Genomic DNA, 16,930 nt, shown 5'->3' with positions numbered 1-16,930 from the left:
CCCCCAAACCAGTATTGGAGGCATCTGTTTGCAGGATGAATAGTCGGGTAAAATCGGGGATAACTTAGGACAGGACTAGAAGTAATGATGGTTTTGAGTTCTTGGAAGGCTTGGCGGGCTTGAGGGGTGGGAGAAAGGAGGTCTTTTGCTCTGACATTCTTTTTTTAGGAGATCTGTCAAGGGGAAGCTATTGCGGAATAATGAGGAATAAACCGGCGATAGTATCCCAAAAATCCTAGGAAGGCTCTGATGTCTCGTTTAGTTGTAGGAAAAGGTGTATCGATGATGGCTTTTATTTTCTCTTGTTGTAGTTCGATCACCCTGTTTCCAAGAAGGTACCCTAAATATTGTACCTTTTGATATGCAACCTGAGACTTCTTTGAATTTATGGGTAGCCCAGCCTCTCTAAGAGCCTGTAGTACCCTCCCACAGTGTTGTAGGTGTTGTTTCCAGGCAGAACTATATATTATGATATCTTCGAGGTATGCTGCTGAATATCCTCGATGTTCCCTTAGTACTACGTCCATAAGTCTTTGAAAAGTGGCCGGCGCCCCATGAAGGCCAAAAGGAAGGACTGTAAACTCAGAGACCCGAAGGGGTTGTGAAGGCTGTTTTGGCCTGGTCTTGAGGAGATAAGGGTACTTGCCAGTAGCCCTTAGTTAGGTCAAGCGTTGTGATGTATTTGGCCTCTCCTAATTGTTCAATCAATTCATCGACCCATGCAAGAGGGTGTGAATAAAATTTTGTGATGGCATTCAGGGCTCGGAAGTCTATACAAAATCTCACTGACCCATCTGGCTTAGGGACTAGGACCACTGGGGAAGACCACTCACTCTGTGAGGGACAGATAACTCCCATTGATAGCATGTTTTGGATCTCCTCTTCTATCGCTTTCCTGCGGGCGGCGGGAATACGATATGGGCGTTGCCTTACTATCTTCCCAGGTTGTGAGGGGATGGAATGTTCTATCAATGTAGTTTGCCCTGGGGGGTCAGTAAAGATAGGAGTAAAGGGAGCCAGCAGTGTTTCTAGCTCTTTCTTTTGTCGATCCAGGAGGGTATTATTTATATCCAATAGGTGTAGAGTGGAGGAATTCTTACCCAGTTCCTGGGCTAATACCAAATTGTCTTTAGGAGGGGGACCTAACCATTTTTTTTAACAGATTGATATGAAAGATTTGTGTCTTCTATCTACTGAGGCGTAAGCGGTAGGTGGTTAGACCGATATTATCTCGTAGGGTCCTTTCCACTCGGCTCGGGACTTCGGAAGGGAAGAGGGCATAAGAACCAGTACCCAGTTGTGTATTTGTAACTGGCCCCATTTCCTTCCTTTATCATAAGTCACCTGTTGGTGTCTCTGGGCTTTTTCGAGATTAGTATGGGCAAACTCACGCAGCTTCTGTAGGCGGGAACATAACCCCTGGGAATATTCCAGAAGGTTTTGGCTCTCTTCAGGTTTTTCTTCTTCCCAGGCTAACTTGGTCATTTCTAGAAGTGTGCGCGGTTTTCGTCCATATAGAAGTTCAAAAGCCGAACAGCCCAAACTGCTTTTGTTTTGACAGCGTATGACAAAAAGGACTAAGGGCAATAATGCGTCTGTTTGGGGATGGTACACAGAGGTCAGAATCTGGGTGATGTCTAGGGTTTTACAGACTTGACCATCAGGCGAGAAACAAAAGGGGTGCCTTGATCAGTAAGGAATTCTCGAGGGAAACCCACATGAGAAAACAGTTCTAATAGCTTCTCACATATAGTGGTAGTATTTGGGGTTCTCAATGGGAAAGCTTCGGTGTATCTGGTGGCATAATCAATGACCACGAAAGCGTATCGATTCCCTTTTCTGGAATTAAGTAGTGGTCCAATAAGGTCCATTCCCACACGTTCAAAGGGTTTCCCACTAATTGGAAGGGTTTGTAGGGGGATTTGAGGGGTACGATAGAGATTCTATTTTTGGCAAACTTCACATTCCTCACAATACTTAGTAATGTTGGCATACACGCCAGGCCAGTAGAAGTGATCAAGGATGTTTTGGCTAGTTTTTTGTGCCCCAGTATGGCCGCCCACTAAATGACTGTGTGCAAAAAACATTACCCGATTTCGGAACCCCGGAGGAACAAGCCGCTGTTTAGAAGCGGAAGGGTCTGCTTTTCTATAAAGAAGGTCAATTTCAACCAGGAATGAGTGGTAGGTATCAGGGGAGGAAGATGCCGGTTGCCACGCTATTTTAAGTGTGGGGTCGTTCTTTTAAGCGTATCTGAAGTTCTTCTCATTTTGCCAAGGCGCTTGGGAGAGTAGGATTGGGGATGTATCCATGATACTCTTTACCTTACTTTGGAGAAGTCGTATAAACTCTGGGTTATCAGTCCCTAGGGTGAGTTTCTCTGGGAGATTAGGTAATACCCCTACTTTGACCTGCACGTTCTTCCCGTTTGGTAGTCTCACCGACACACGAGTCATGGGATACGAATTGACATCGCCATGTACACAGCGGATGGGCACTTATTGATGTCTAATGATGTTCTCTGGTCCAATCAGGGCTTTCTGAATGACCGACTGCCTAAAACCAGAGTCAAGAAGAGTCTTTACACAAATCCCATCTATGACTAGACTTACATAGAAGCAGGTGCCCATTTCTTCGCTATACAAGACATGCCGTGGAAGATAACGGACGTCCATTGGTTCTTCTGTAGTTTTCTTCTGCGGGCAAAATCTGGCTATGTGTCCCCAGGTCCCGTAATCAAAGCATTGATGTCCTATATTCATGGCGGGATCATGTTTAAGAGGGCGTGTTTTTGTGGGTTCTGGTAGGGGTTTGGGATCATTCTTGTCTGTTCCTGTAATTGAGCGGAAGTTTCTCTCTCCTTCCCACAGGGATGATCTTGGTTGGGCCCTGGAATAATTGGTGGCGATCTCCAGTGCTCGATCAACTGTGAGGTGGTTGTGTTGTTTAAGCCACCTGTGTGTGGGATAGAGGAGGACTTCCAAAAAATGCTCTAGATATATTAGCGACATGATCTCTTCCTTAGTATGGATCTGTGGCTGTAGCCATTTATCTGCGGCTGTTTACAATTTGTAAAACAATATTTTGGGGGTATCCCCTGGGTTTCCTTTTTCCTTTCGGAAGCGTATCCTATATGCTTCCGCATCCATACCTAGGTGATCTAGTATGGTCTCCTTTATCTCTTTATACGAGGTATTGCCCGTGGAATTGGCTACCTGGTAGGCTGCTTGTGCTTCACCAGCTAATAAAGGAGCTAGAATGTAGGGCCATTTTTGTTCAGGCCAGCCGGAAGCTCTGGCAACACGTTCAAAGTTGGTAAGGAAAGTATCTGGGTCTTCCCCGGAGGTATATTTTTGTAAAGCAATAGCAGGGAAAGCAGACTGAGTACCTTGTCGAGCAGGTGTTGTTACTGGATGATGTCCCTGTTCTTCTGATAGTTTCTGGAGGCTCTCAGAATGTTGATTTATAGAAGTACTGAAGAGTTCCCTATCGGCTTGGGCTGACGTAATTTGTCTCTCGACTGCCTACTCTAATTTTTCCTGACCACGGCTAAGTTGTTGAATAAGGGCTTCCATTTTGTCTGACAATGGACCAAATCCCACTTCTGACACCAAGTGCTAGAATGGGCAATAACAGATGAGGAAACGCTGTCCTAGCTGGTGAATATTTATTTTTCAATGTCAGACGGTGAATATTTTCTTTGTTTAATGTCAGACAGAATATAGCAATAAAAAAAAAAGTCTTAGGGTTTAGTCCTTTCTCGTCTTCAAAGGAGCTCTTCCTGAGTGGTTTTCTTCACCATCCCGTCGGAAGGAATCCCATAGGTGTGGATGAGGGGAGGGATAAGAGACACAAATAGAAGAAAATTGTAAATGCTTGTGTCCTATGTGGACCGACTGCTTATAGGGAGAGGAGTGAGGGAGGAATCACTGCACCGCCACCATGTTATCGCTAGCGTTGCACTGCTATAACGCTAGAAAGTTCAATAGGAGCCCTATGCCTCTTTAGCCCCCGCGGTTAATTCCCTCCTGTTCCTGTCTCCTCTAGAGAGCCACCCCTGTACCCGAGAGCGTACCTCTGACAGCCAAGCTCTTCCCGGAGCGTGGCGGGTTGACGTTTGGTACCGGATAGGGTCCGGCTCCCTCTCTCTTCTTTCCGTGGACAATGCCGACCCGGTCCCTCTTTCAGGAGCGCCGCCTGCCTCCGTGTGGATTCCTTCTCGTCTCGGAATGCCCGGCTTGTGGGTATTCCACTCCTGTACACTCCTGGTGTACGTCTTTTTTTCCGGCGTCTGGGTTCTCTCTTAAAAAGTCTGTCTCTGTTGTGTTCCCATTGGAGGAGAGCTCAGGTGATTTGGTCAAGTGGGTTGGGCTGGCTTCCGGCGAACTGAGATCCTTAAAGGAACCACAACTGGTTTCTGGTTCGTTCTCCCAGGGTGACTGAAAATAAAATATGGGAGAAATAAAAGGGGGTAAGAGGTCACAGTTATCGTTTTCTTCTTCTCCCTGTGAGTTCACCAGGTGACACCATGCCTTCCCAGAATATTTCCATTTAGTATGTATTCCTGCAATTAATCTTTCCGAAATCAAATGCAGCAACTGCAACATCCTATGTTTCGAACCAAGCTGGGGGATGTAAAGTATTCTTGTGTATTTTCCCAGTCCAAGATGATGGTCAACTCCATGCAAGGTTTTGCATCCCACATGAGAAGAAAAGTCAAGTGGTTAATTGTGCCCATTTTAAAGACATTTACGATGAAGATCCTTGCTTCATAATAGTTGTTTTCTGTCTGCCACTTTCTCACATGGACTGAAAGTTGCTTCTATTATCTCTGCTGGAGCGGTGACTCCCACGTTCTTCAATCCAGGGCTCAAGGACTCTTTGTAAATGTCGAAGTTTTTCACCAGTAGCTAAAAGAATGTGGGCATTTCTACAAAGGCAGTTTTGAGTTTTTAAACACTATTTGAAATATTCTTGTTGAGTTGAACTGCACTGGGGTGTGTCATGAAAACCCCTTTTCTCTTGAAAGACTATAAACTATGATTCTGTTTGTGTCTATATACATCCATGCTGCACGCTGCTTTTAATGTTCTTTTCACTATCCTGTAGTTTGCGAAACATACAGATATATAGATAATGTATGCATTCTACACAGATACTATAGCAATGCTTCTATAATATATTGGTATATGTTACAGGATAATAATGTAATATGCAAAAATTGCATGTATTGTATTGTAATTGCATTTATATATCGCTTACTACCCCAGACAAGGTGCCAAAGCGATTTTTCGCCGAGAAGCACGCTACACCGGGACCATAAAGGATTAGTATAGTGAAATATGAAAGTAATTAAAGTTGTGGCTAGGTGAGTCAGTTATTTGCATGCAGAAGGATAGAAGAGGAAAAAGGGTTTGTATTTATATAGCGCTTGTTACCCCTGATGGGGTGTTGAAGCATCCTTTTTTTTGGGCAGTAGCACGCTACTCCGGAAACCCCTAAAGGATTAGTGGTGAATTAGTATGGTGAATTATGAAAGTAATTTGAGTGGTGGATATTAGTCAATTATTTGGAGTGAGAGGGATAGCAGAGGGAGAGAGGGGGAGAAAGGTTTCCATTCATATAGCACTCGTTACCACTGAAGGGATGTTGAAGCGCTTTTCTGGCTAGTAGCACGCTACTCCTGAACCTATAAAAGGATTAGTGTTGAAAATCTGTTTAGTGAAATGTGAAGTAATTTGAGTGGTGGATATGTCAATCAGTAATTTGGATTGAGAAGAGTTGGGGAGAGGTGGAAAAGATTTGCATTTACATAGCGCTTGTAACCCTGCTGGGGTGTTGAAGTGCTTTATTGGCGAGTAGCACACTACTCCGGAACCCATAAAGGATTAGTGTTGAAAATTAGTATAGTGAAATATGAAAATAGTTTGAGTGGTGGATGTGTTATTCAGTTGAATAGAGCACGGTAGCGAAGGTATAGAAAAGGGAAAAAGGTTTGCATTTATATAATGCTTGCTTACCTCTGATGAGGAGTTGAAGCACTTTTTTTGGAAAATAGCATTCTACTCTGGGACCCACAAAGGATTAGTGGTGAATTAGTATAGTGGAATACGAAATTTGAGAAGTGAACATGTTAGTCTGTTATTCTGATTGAAACGGATAGTGGAGGGATAGGAGAGCGAAGGATTTAGATTGTATTATTTTTCGGAGGTCTTAGCAGTAGGAGGAGGCTTTTGGATGAGTAAAAAGGGGTTGTGGAGGGGGAAGAGTCAGAGGGAAGAGTTTAGAAAGGTTTGTTTTGGGGAGCGGTATAGTAAAAGAGGTGTCAGATGATGCAAGGAGGGGTAGAGTAAGGGCAAATCTAGAAAGGGTTATTCTGGGGATCATAGCAAGAGTAGTCTGGCAGCCGAGTTCTTAATCCATTGTAGTCTTTTCATGGTCGCTAAAGGTGATCCATGGTAGAGGCTATTGGCGTAATCGAGTTTGGACAGAACAAGGGAGATGGTAGGTTGGAACTTGTGTGGAAATCCCAAATGAGGCAAAAAAAATTCGCAGCAGTTTTATAGTAACAATGCTTGATTTAGCTAGTTTGTCCACTTGGGCATTTATCAACAACTCTGAGTCAATGATCATTCCGAGGTTTCTTCCTTCCTTCGATACTTTAGGTGGTGATCCCAGTTCATCAGGCCAGGCGGCTAGCTGGTTATAATGTTTCCAATCGCCGCACATGAGTATTTCTGTTTTGGCTCCAAGGCATCCACTGATCCACGGCTCTGAGACATCTGAAAATTGGGGAGTTCCCAATATCTTTGGGGCATTCCAGTTGAAGGCGAATTTGTGTGTCATCTGCATAGTTATAGCATGTGAAGTGAAACTGATTGACCAGTACAGGTAATGACTTCATGTAGATGTTGAGTAGCATGGGTGAGATGATAGAACCTTGAGGGTCCCCTGCTTTTGTGGAGTATGGTTTGGATAAGAAAGGTGGGGTATGGATGACAGTTCTGTTTCGAAGGTAGGACGCTATCCAGTCTAGAGCAGTCCCATTCATGGAGTCTTTGTTTCATGTGTCATGGTCAATCGTGTCAAAGGCAGCTGAGAGGTCCAAGAGGAGATGCGCAGGAACCCCAATGCCATCTACTGTGTTCTTCAGGTCATCCCAGACGGCAAGGAGGGCAGATTCTGTGCCTCTTCCCTGCCGGAAACCCGTTTGGAATTCTGAAAGTATGTCATTCTCTTCAATGAATTGTGACATCTGGGGAACGCTGCTCTTTGTAGCTGCAGAGTGTTGCCCACTTCTAAAAGCTCAGTTGGATTCTAATATCTTGAAGGTAGCTCATTCCATAGGGTTACTTTGTAAAGATCCCTTTGTTTACTTCTAGTAGAATTGGCAATAGTTAAACCAAAGGGTAAGAGAAGAATCCATACCAGGTCCATATATGGGCACCACACAGCATGTCTTTTTACCAATCCCCTATCCCACTGTGACCTTGTACTTTGCTATATTAGCCTCCTTGGGCAATAAGGTGAGAGAGAAGGAGCAGCTTCTGAGTCCTAACACCCCCAAAGCAAAACTGTGAGTCTCATAAATCAGAGTAAGGGGAAGCCATGTTTATAGGAGATCTTGCTCTGCCAAATAGTGAATGACACCTTCATTTTTTTCATTAGGGTGTTAAGGCTAACAGAGTCAAAAGGTCTAAAGTGATCTAGATGGTTGTGCCACTTTAAGAAGTTTAAACATTGCACTACTAATCCGTGTGGTTGTATTGGTTTTTAGGGTCCACAAAGTTGATTAACAGAAGTGGTTTTATGAAGGCATACTTGATTTCAACGGGGCTACACCATATTCAAATGAGGCTTTCAAAATTGGGTGTTTAAACGGTGGCTGTGGTTTGAATAGACAGGACTTATTTAAAGATTCGCTTTGAACAGGGATATATTATTTAAAGATTCGCTTTGAACAGGGATATGTAACTGAACCCATGTTCTTGCTAAGTTTGATTAGCTGATGAAGTTGGTGGGTTGAAAATATGTGGTGGCCATCAACTGTCTGCAGAGGAGGATTAAGCAGGTGCTCCGAGGAAGAAGGGGGGGAAGAGATAGAGAGATATGAACGCGTTGACTGCAAGTGCTACGATTGTTTTGCTTCAAAAACTACATGACTGTTATGTCATATAGCTCATGGGAGGATCTGGTAGGTTATGGCATAGGCTAGAAGATAAGCATGAATAGTTATTTTCCCAGTCAGCTTGCACTGATGATATTGTTTGAATAGTATGCTTTCTCTGGTGTTGCTCCTAGGGGGAAAGTAGAATCTTAGTCGTATTGTGTATTTTAATTGATTTCATGCTTTGGGTTGTTTCCTACAAATTCATTTGAGATTTCTTTTCTGCATTATTCGTTGACATTATTGAACCATTTCCTTTTTTGTCTCTCACATTCTTGGGGGAATCTGCGATGGGTGCCAGGGAGTTAAATGTTTTGGTTGGAGCATCTATGGAGTACTTGTGATAGAGCTGGCGTGTCTGATGGTTGAATATAAAGGTTAAGTTCTAGGTGTACATGTAGTTGTTCTATGTTTTCCCATTTCCATAGACATGATCTGGCAATACCTAGGGGTAATTTATCTGCCTGCTGTTTGTGAGCATCACAATTGCCAAATTTATGACAAAGTGACCACTCTATGTTAATACGTATTGGGTTGGGGAAGAGGGGGTGTCATGTCCTTCAGCTTTCTAGTTGCTGTGTTACTCTGGAAGAAAACTGCATCTAACCATGGAAGATTTAGCCTTCATAATTTCTACATACCTGGATTGTGTAACCTTCACTAACCCTAATGGTATGACAAAACTGGTCAGAACTATGCAAAGAGCAAGTGAGGGAAAGAAAAAAACAACAGTTTTAATCGCTTTCCCAAACATGCATACGACAGGAACAAGAAAACGGAAGAAACTCTGGACCTGTGGAAAGCTGCAATCCAAGGTCTTGAGCTTTTCAGATTTTATAGCAAGGAGCATGATGAATTAATCAACTTCACCTTTTGGGAATCCTTCTCTCGCTTTTATTTTGTCAAGTAAATAAAAGCCTGAGTAGAATTCAGTTATAATGGAAGATATGTGTACAGGTTATTTATTAAAGGCGTGACCATTTACATTCTAAATTTTTAGATTAGATTGCTACCTAGGTTGTGAATTGTTAAAATAATGTTATTGCTGTTTAGACAAACGAACTGGATAATGCTTTTGGAAAACATAATACTTATTGCAAGGCAAAGTGTGAAAGACGTTAAAAACGTAGCCCAGATCATATTAAATATTACTCCTAAATCTGTGGAAATATATACCAGATCATGAAGAATAATGCACTTCACTTAAATATTTAGCAGTTAACTGTTAATAAATACTACTCGGTAACAACAGCAAAAATTTGTAAAGTTCCACTTACCAACAAGATCGTGCAAACCTAGAATAGGGTCGGAATTATGTTGAACGGCATCGCATGCAACCTAAAAGAAAAAAAGATATCTCTTAACCACATGTACTGAAGAAGGGAAATACCTAAAATGTCCTAAAAGATTGTTGTACTACGACTTAAAGCAGGAACAAATTGTCTGCTACAGTAAAAAGAATGTATTAAACTGAGCAGACTCAAAATGCTTGCCTAAAATTCGCAATTCCCAACTTCTTACCTTATACAAGTATTTTGAATTTATGTCCTCGGTATTTCCCATTATCACAAACTCAAGAGGAACGCCACTACAGCAGTAGGGGAAGAGGCACGTGGGTCACTTCTGGAAATACTATAATATTCCTATCAAATAATCCAGACAGGAAGGATACCTTTTTGTCACAAACATTATTAATATTTAAACTGAAGGAGCAATCTGTAGACAATGGTAACCACTTTGCCCCGGTCTACAGATTGTACTTTGTATGATTGTGATGTTTCAATAAACAGCAGTCATAAATAAAGAATAATCTATGCACAAAAAAGGGAAATGGTTTACTATTGTCCATAAATGATGGCGGGATTATGAATATGAATTATTTGACATGGCTGAAAGGGTTCTGTCCTATCTGGAACAGAGTTGGGCAAATTATAGTCTTTAGTAAGAGACATCTTTCCCATCATCAGTATATGGATATCCATTCACTCCCAGAGGCAAGACCACAAACCACTTCTTTAGCTATTTCATTACCAAGCCGGTCAGCACAACATGCTTATGATTATGAACCCTTTAGTCACTTCCTTGTTTTCCATCCGCATGATTAGGAAAGAACAAGTTACTTACCTGTACACTGTGGTTCTCCAGTATTGATATCTTTCATAGTTTCACATGCTTGTATCTTCCCTGTCGTCATGGTAGGAGTATTGTGGTAGTTAGAAAAAAAGTACCATAGAAGTACATAGAAACCACCAAAAGGAAAGAAAAACTTTGACATTCGTCAGCATCTTTATTTAGGTCCAAATTTCGACCAATCAGACACCAGCCCTAGACCTCAACTCCCCAGTCAGAGACATCAGACCTCAGATTTTGCGCACAACAAGGTAAAGAAGTAACATGAGATCAGAAGTGCCATTTTGCTTACTGTTTCTTGTTATTGTCCTCGTAAGCCCGCCCCGCCTCCCAGCTGAGACGCCCTCGCCCCTCCCCCTCCACCATCCATATATGACAGGAGTTCCCGCGCGCAGCGTTCACGCGCAGCGTCCGCGCCCAATCCGCGCCGAATCTGCGCCAAAGGTAAGCCCGTCTACGCCCGTCCGCGCCTGGACCGCGCCCAGCGCCAGACCCCCTGCCCCTCGCACTGCCCAGCCCTCCCGCATCACCTACGATGCCGCCACCCTCCTAGCCCTTAACCCCGGTCGCGCACCCAACTGCGTCCAAGCCGCTCCTGGACACACCCATGGACCTTTCTCCTGCTACTCCTGCAAATTCAGCGGCACCAACTGCATCTCCGATACGACCACACCACAGATTCACGACCCCAACCACCTACAATGCATCCTTCTCAACACCTGCTCGGTCCACAGACACGCCATTGACCTATGGAATCTTCTAGACACCATCTCTCCAGACGTCGCCTTCCTAACAGAAACATGGATGAACGCTTCCTCCGCCCCAGACATCACCATTGCCATCCCTGAAGACTATAAGATCACACGCAAGGACCGTACCGGCCACACAGGAGGAGGAATCGCTATCGTACATAAGAAATCTATCCGCATCTCAACCAGCTCTGACGCCAACCTCGCCAACTCCGAACACCTTCACTTCCAAATACACATCGACCCCAAGACCACACTCAGAGGCACCCTCCTCTACAGACCACCAGGACCCCGCGCAAAATTCAGTGAGGACATCACGGACTTCATCACTCCACACGCGCTCCCCTCCAAAGACTACATCCTTCTGGGAGACCTCAACTTTCACCTTGAAAAGATCAACGACCGCAACACCTCCACCCTCTTGGACAACCTCGCCAACCTCGGACTTAAACAACTAGTCACTTCCCCCACCCACATCGCAGGTCACACACTTGACCCCATCTTCACCTCCAGCAATCATGTCTCCTTCAGCCACACTATGGACCTCCTCTGGACTGACCACTGCTGCGTTCACTTCACCTACAACAAGCCAAAACCCACCAACCCCCTCCAACCAACTCTGCAAAGAAACTGGAACAAAATCATCACCGACCAGATCTCCGCATCGCTCCTTCAAAACACCCCAGCCCACTCTTCTAACCCAAACCAAGCCGCCGCCAACCTCACCCTATGGTTATCCAACACCGCCGACACCTTAGCACCACTGAAAAAACGTCAAAGCGAACCTGGCAGCAAGAAGGCCTCATGGTTCAACGATGATCTTAAGAAGTCCAAGAAACTCTGCCGCTCCCTTGAAAAGGCCTGGAAAAAAGACCCAACCTCTAGCACCAAGGACGCCTTCAAAAACGCCACCCGCACTCACCACCAACTAATCCGAAAGGCCAAGAAAACAGCATTCAAGGATCGACTTGACAACAACGCCCACAACAGCAAGGAACTTTTCAACATCGTCAAGGAATTTTCCAACCCCTCGGCCAACTCCAACGACATCACCCCCTCCCAAGCCCTCTGCGACTCCCTAACCTAATTTTTCCACAACAAGATTGCAGACATCCACAACAGCTTCGACAACCAACCCGAAGACCAACCCACCCAACCATCTGCTGAACACTCTCCCCCGTGAACACCCTTAACAACTGGAACCCAATCTCCACTGAGGACACCATCCGCCTGATGAACTCCATCCACTCAGGATCCCCCACAGATCCATGTCCTCACCACATCTTCAACAAAGCAGACTCCGTCATAGCACCGAACCTCCGAGACGTCATCAACTGCTCCTTCAACTCCGCCACCTTCCCGGAAGACTGGAAACACGCTGAACTCACCGCCCTTCTGAAAAAACCCACAGCGGACCCCACCGAACTCAAAAATTACCGCCCCATTTCGCTCCTTCCTTTCCCGGCCAAAGTCATCGAGAAAGCCGTCAACAACCAGCTCGCCGCTTTCCTCGAAGCCAACAAATCCCTCGACTCCTCACAATCTGGCTTCCGAGCAAAACACAGCACTGAGACCGCCCTCATCGCAGCAACAGACGACATTTGAACTCTACTGGACAATGGAGACACAGTCGCCCTCATCCTCCTCGACCTCTCTGCAGCATTCGACACAGTCTGTCACAGCACCCTGTTACAACGCCTCAATAACATTGGAATACAAGGAATAGCACTTGAATGGATCCCCTCGTTCCTCACCGGAAGAACCCAGAGAGTCCGCCTCCCACCATTCAAGTCCGAGGCCACTGAAGTCATCTGTGGCGTACCACAAGGATCCTCACTCAGCCCCACCCTCTTCAACGTATACATGAGCCCCCTCGCGGCCATCGCCCGCCAACACAACCTCAACATCATCTCTTACGCGGATGACACTCAACTAATCCTTTCTCTCACCAATGACCCCAGCACCGCCAAAACTAACCTACACGAAGGAATGAAAGAAGTTGCCGAATGGATGAAACAAAGCCGTCTGAAACTGAACTCAGACAAAACAGAAGTCCTCATATTAGGTACATCCCCCTCTGCATGGGACGACTCTTGGTGGCCGGAAGCCCTTGGAAAAGCACCCATCCCGACAGACCACGCACGGAACCTAGGCGTGATCCTGGATTCTTCACTTTCAATGAACAGACAAGTCAGCGCCGTATCCTCATCCTGCTTCAACATTCTTCGCATGCTCAGGAAAACATTTCGCTGGATCCCCACCGAAACAAGGAAAACAGTCACCCATGCTCTAGTCACGAGCCGACTGGACTACGGAAACACCCTCTACGCAGGTACTACCGCTAAACTCCAGAAGAAACTCCGACGAATCCAAAACGCCTCAGCCAGAATCATATTAGACATCCCGCGCAACGAACACATCTCTGGTCACCTGAAAGACCTCCACTGGCTACCCGTCAATAAGAGAATCACTTTCCGACTGCTAACCCACGCACACAAATCACTCTACGACATCGGACCAGACTGCCTCAACTCACGACTGTCCTTCTACACCCCCCCCCCACCAACTACGTTCTTCCAGCCAAGCCCTCGCCACTGTACCTCGCATCAACAAGACCACCATGGGAGGCAGATCCTTCTCTTACCTGGCTGCTAAAACATGGAACTCACTCCCCGCGTACCTTCGCCTCACCCAGAACCACCTAGCATTCAGAAAGCAACTTAAAACATGGATATTTGACAAGTAATCCTCCTCCCCTTTCTAAGCGCCTTGAGACCCTCTGGGTAGGTAGTGCGCTATATAAATTCTCTGACTTGACTTGACGTGGAAAGACTAGACAGGAAGGACGGAGGGCTGCATGTCAATCTATGAAATATATCAATACTGGAGAACCACAGTGTAAAGGTAAGTAACTTGTTTTTTCTCCAGTATTGAATCTTTAATAGATTCACATGCTTGTATCAGAGTAGTTAGCAGTGTAATTCCATTAGCTTGCAACTAGACGAAGACCTTCAAATGCAATAAAAGAGACATATTGAAAACATACGAATACATATGAATCATGAATGCAAGTATATCGTAAAATAGCAAATAAACTGCAAAAACCAAATTCACAAAACAAATGGAATTGATAGATATGAAAGACTGTACCTTAAGCAAACAGATGTCTCAGGACAGCTTGACCCACTGCAGCGTCCGCTTTCCATGCCCAGTCTAGGCAGTAATGCTTAGTGAATGTCTGCACGTTGACCCGTGTTGCTGCTCTACAAATGTGTGGAAGTGATACACAGGCAAACAAGGCTGGAAAACCATTGCAGAGGAAATCAAACGTGCAATACTGTTCCGTGAAAGGGCTTGACCCTTCCGTGGTGAAGTAAAGCACACAAATAACTGATGCGATTTTCTGAAAGTCCTTATTCTATGCATTTAGAACTTGATGCATCGCTTTACATCCAAAGAGTGCAATGCTCTTTCCGCAGCGGTTGAAGGGGTATGTGGTAAGCAGAACTGGTTCATTCAAGTGAAATGAAGTCGGAACTTTAGGAATGAATTGAGGATTTGTTCTCAATAAAAGTTTATCTGTCTGAATTGAAGGAAAGGCGCAGCACTTGTGAAAGCGTGAATTTCACTGATTCTTCTAGCCGATGTGACGGCAAAGAGGAGAGCCATTTTCCAAGAGACATATTTTAAATCAGCCTTATGTACGGGCTAGAAAGGCAATTTCATCAATTGAGCTATGTTAGATTTGGGGGTCTCTAGTTGGCACAGGTAGGTACTTGTGACAAGTAGGGACCCTCTCCTCTAGTCAGGACAATGGGATTACACACCTAAAATAACCCCTGCTCACCCTCTAGGTTGCGTGGTGCAAGCAGTCCAGGCTTATTTCAGAGGCGTTGTAAGTTAAGCAGTTGTGACCACATACAGTAACCCAGTGACAACGGTACAAATGGACACCACACAGGTTTTATATAAAAAATAAGTAGACTTTATATAGAGTTACCACAAGACCATAAACGACAAAAATACACACTATGATTACTTTAAGATGGTAAATTTAAACTTAGTTCAGTTCAGTTCTTAGATGTGACACTGCGTCAATGTACCTTAAGTTGCGTTGCGCTTCCACAACAAGCAATGTCGCAGCGATGGGAAATGCGGCAAACTTAGGTGCAAAGAAATAAAGAGGTGAAGATATTCCAGATGCGACGCGCTTCTCGGGGACGCGGGAAACTCTCGGTTCGATGCGTGGACTGCAGCGATAAAACCCTTACGATGCGACGACAACAGCTTCACGCATCGCTCTTCTCTGCGATGCGTGAAGCTTCCGCTCGATGCGACAACTACAGCGGCGACAATCAAGATGCGACGGCACCAGCTCAGACGGCGGCGCGCTTCTCGGGGATGCGAGGTGCTCTTGGTGCAATGCGACAGTTTCTGCAGCGACACCCTCCGGCTTCGGAGTTGCGACGGCAGACGCAGCGACGGCGAAACGCTCCTTAGTTGCAAAATTCTTCTCCTGATGCGGTGCAGTGCGACAACCACAGCAGAGACACCCTCCTTCTTCGGAGTTGCGACGGCAGCAGCGACGGCAACACCATTCGTCTTTGTTGCGGCACGCTTCTCTCTGATGCGGTGCAGTGCGACAGTTCCAGCGGCGACACCCTCCTTTCTCCGGAGTTGCGACGGCAGGCAAAGCGACAGCGACACGCTTCTTCTCGTTAAGTCGTGCTTCCAGCTCCTTGCGACACGCAGTCCCTCAGAAGGTCCAAAACAGCAGCCGGCACTTCCAAAGAACTATGGGGAGCTGGGGGGTGAAGTCTGTTGTCCCTGAGACTTCAGCAGGAGGCAAGCACTTTTCCAAGCCCTTGGAGATCCTTCACAAGTTGAAAGCATAGTACACAAAGTTCCTTTCTCCTTCCTTTGGCATTAAGGCAATCACTGCAGGCCGATCCACCAAGCAGCACTTCAGCTTGGGAATAGTCTCTCCTCAGTTTCTTCAGGTTTCTCTCCTCAGTAAAGGTTTCTTCTTGTAGTCCAAAGTGATCTCATTTCATGGGATCTGGGTCCCAATATTTATACCCAGAAATCCTTTATTCTCTGAGGGTAGAGGGGCGTTTGCCCAGTCCAAACCAGTTCTGAAGCACTCTGTTTACCAGACTTCTCCTTTCCTTTCACAGTGCAGGGAAAGCGCATCAGACGCCCCGCAGGAGGTGGAGCCAGCATTGTGGAAGGCAAGTACAGTCCTGGAGCACTATGTTTACAGGACTCCTTCTCTTCTTTCAGTGTGCAGGGTAAAGACATCAGCCGCTCCCCAGGGGGTGGAGCCAGCATTGTGGAGGGCAGGCACAGCCCTATTCAGAGTCCAGGTGCACTCCTCACTCCCATCTAGATGCAGATCTCCTGTCTCCTTGAATTCCCCAGCCCTGTCACTCACAAAACCAGACATAGGAATACAAACTAGCAGAGGCAGGTTTGAATGGTTAGACAAGCAAATACCTACTTTCTACAAAAAGTGGTATTTACAAACACAGAATATTAAAATAAACTTTATTAAAAGATGTATTTTAATTTTCTGCGTTCAGTCATACTAAACTCGAATTTCTACCATGTTCTGTGGATTTTAAAATGTATTCACGCTAACAGCCCATTCTGGCCTATGGAGAACAAGTAGCCTTGCAATAGTGAAAAACGAAAAGGGCTGTAATTCACTATTAGGACATGCCACACACACCAGGGCTTGTCCTACCCTATACTTACAATGCACCCTGCCCTTGGGCCTACCATAGGGGTGACGGATATGAAGAAAAGGGAAGGTTTAGGGACTGGGAAGTAGGTGCACTTGCCCAGTCAGCATGACAGTACCAGACTGCACGCAGGCTCTGCA

At 45.4% G+C, this 16,930-nt stretch overlaps 1 protein-coding gene across 1 annotated transcript in view; it reads right to left on the bottom strand.

Moving 5' to 3' along the window:
• Positions 1 to 16,930, bottom strand: part of DPP7 (dipeptidyl peptidase 7) — a 1,540,287-nt gene that overhangs the window by 884,841 nt on the left and 638,516 nt on the right. The window contains exon 7 of the mRNA XM_086921148.1: positions 9,445 to 9,505. Within this exon, the coding sequence (XP_086777274.1) occupies positions 9,445 to 9,505 (61 nt within the window). The remainder of the gene's footprint in view (positions 1 to 9,444; positions 9,506 to 16,930) is intronic.

The sequence above is a fragment of the Lissotriton vulgaris genome, chromosome 5 (genome assembly GCF_964263255.1).
Source record: "Lissotriton vulgaris chromosome 5, aLisVul1.2, whole genome shotgun sequence".
NCBI classification, from domain to species: Eukaryota; Metazoa; Chordata; class Amphibia; order Caudata; family Salamandridae; genus Lissotriton; species Lissotriton vulgaris.
This window is presented reverse-complemented; position numbering and strand designations above follow the sequence as displayed.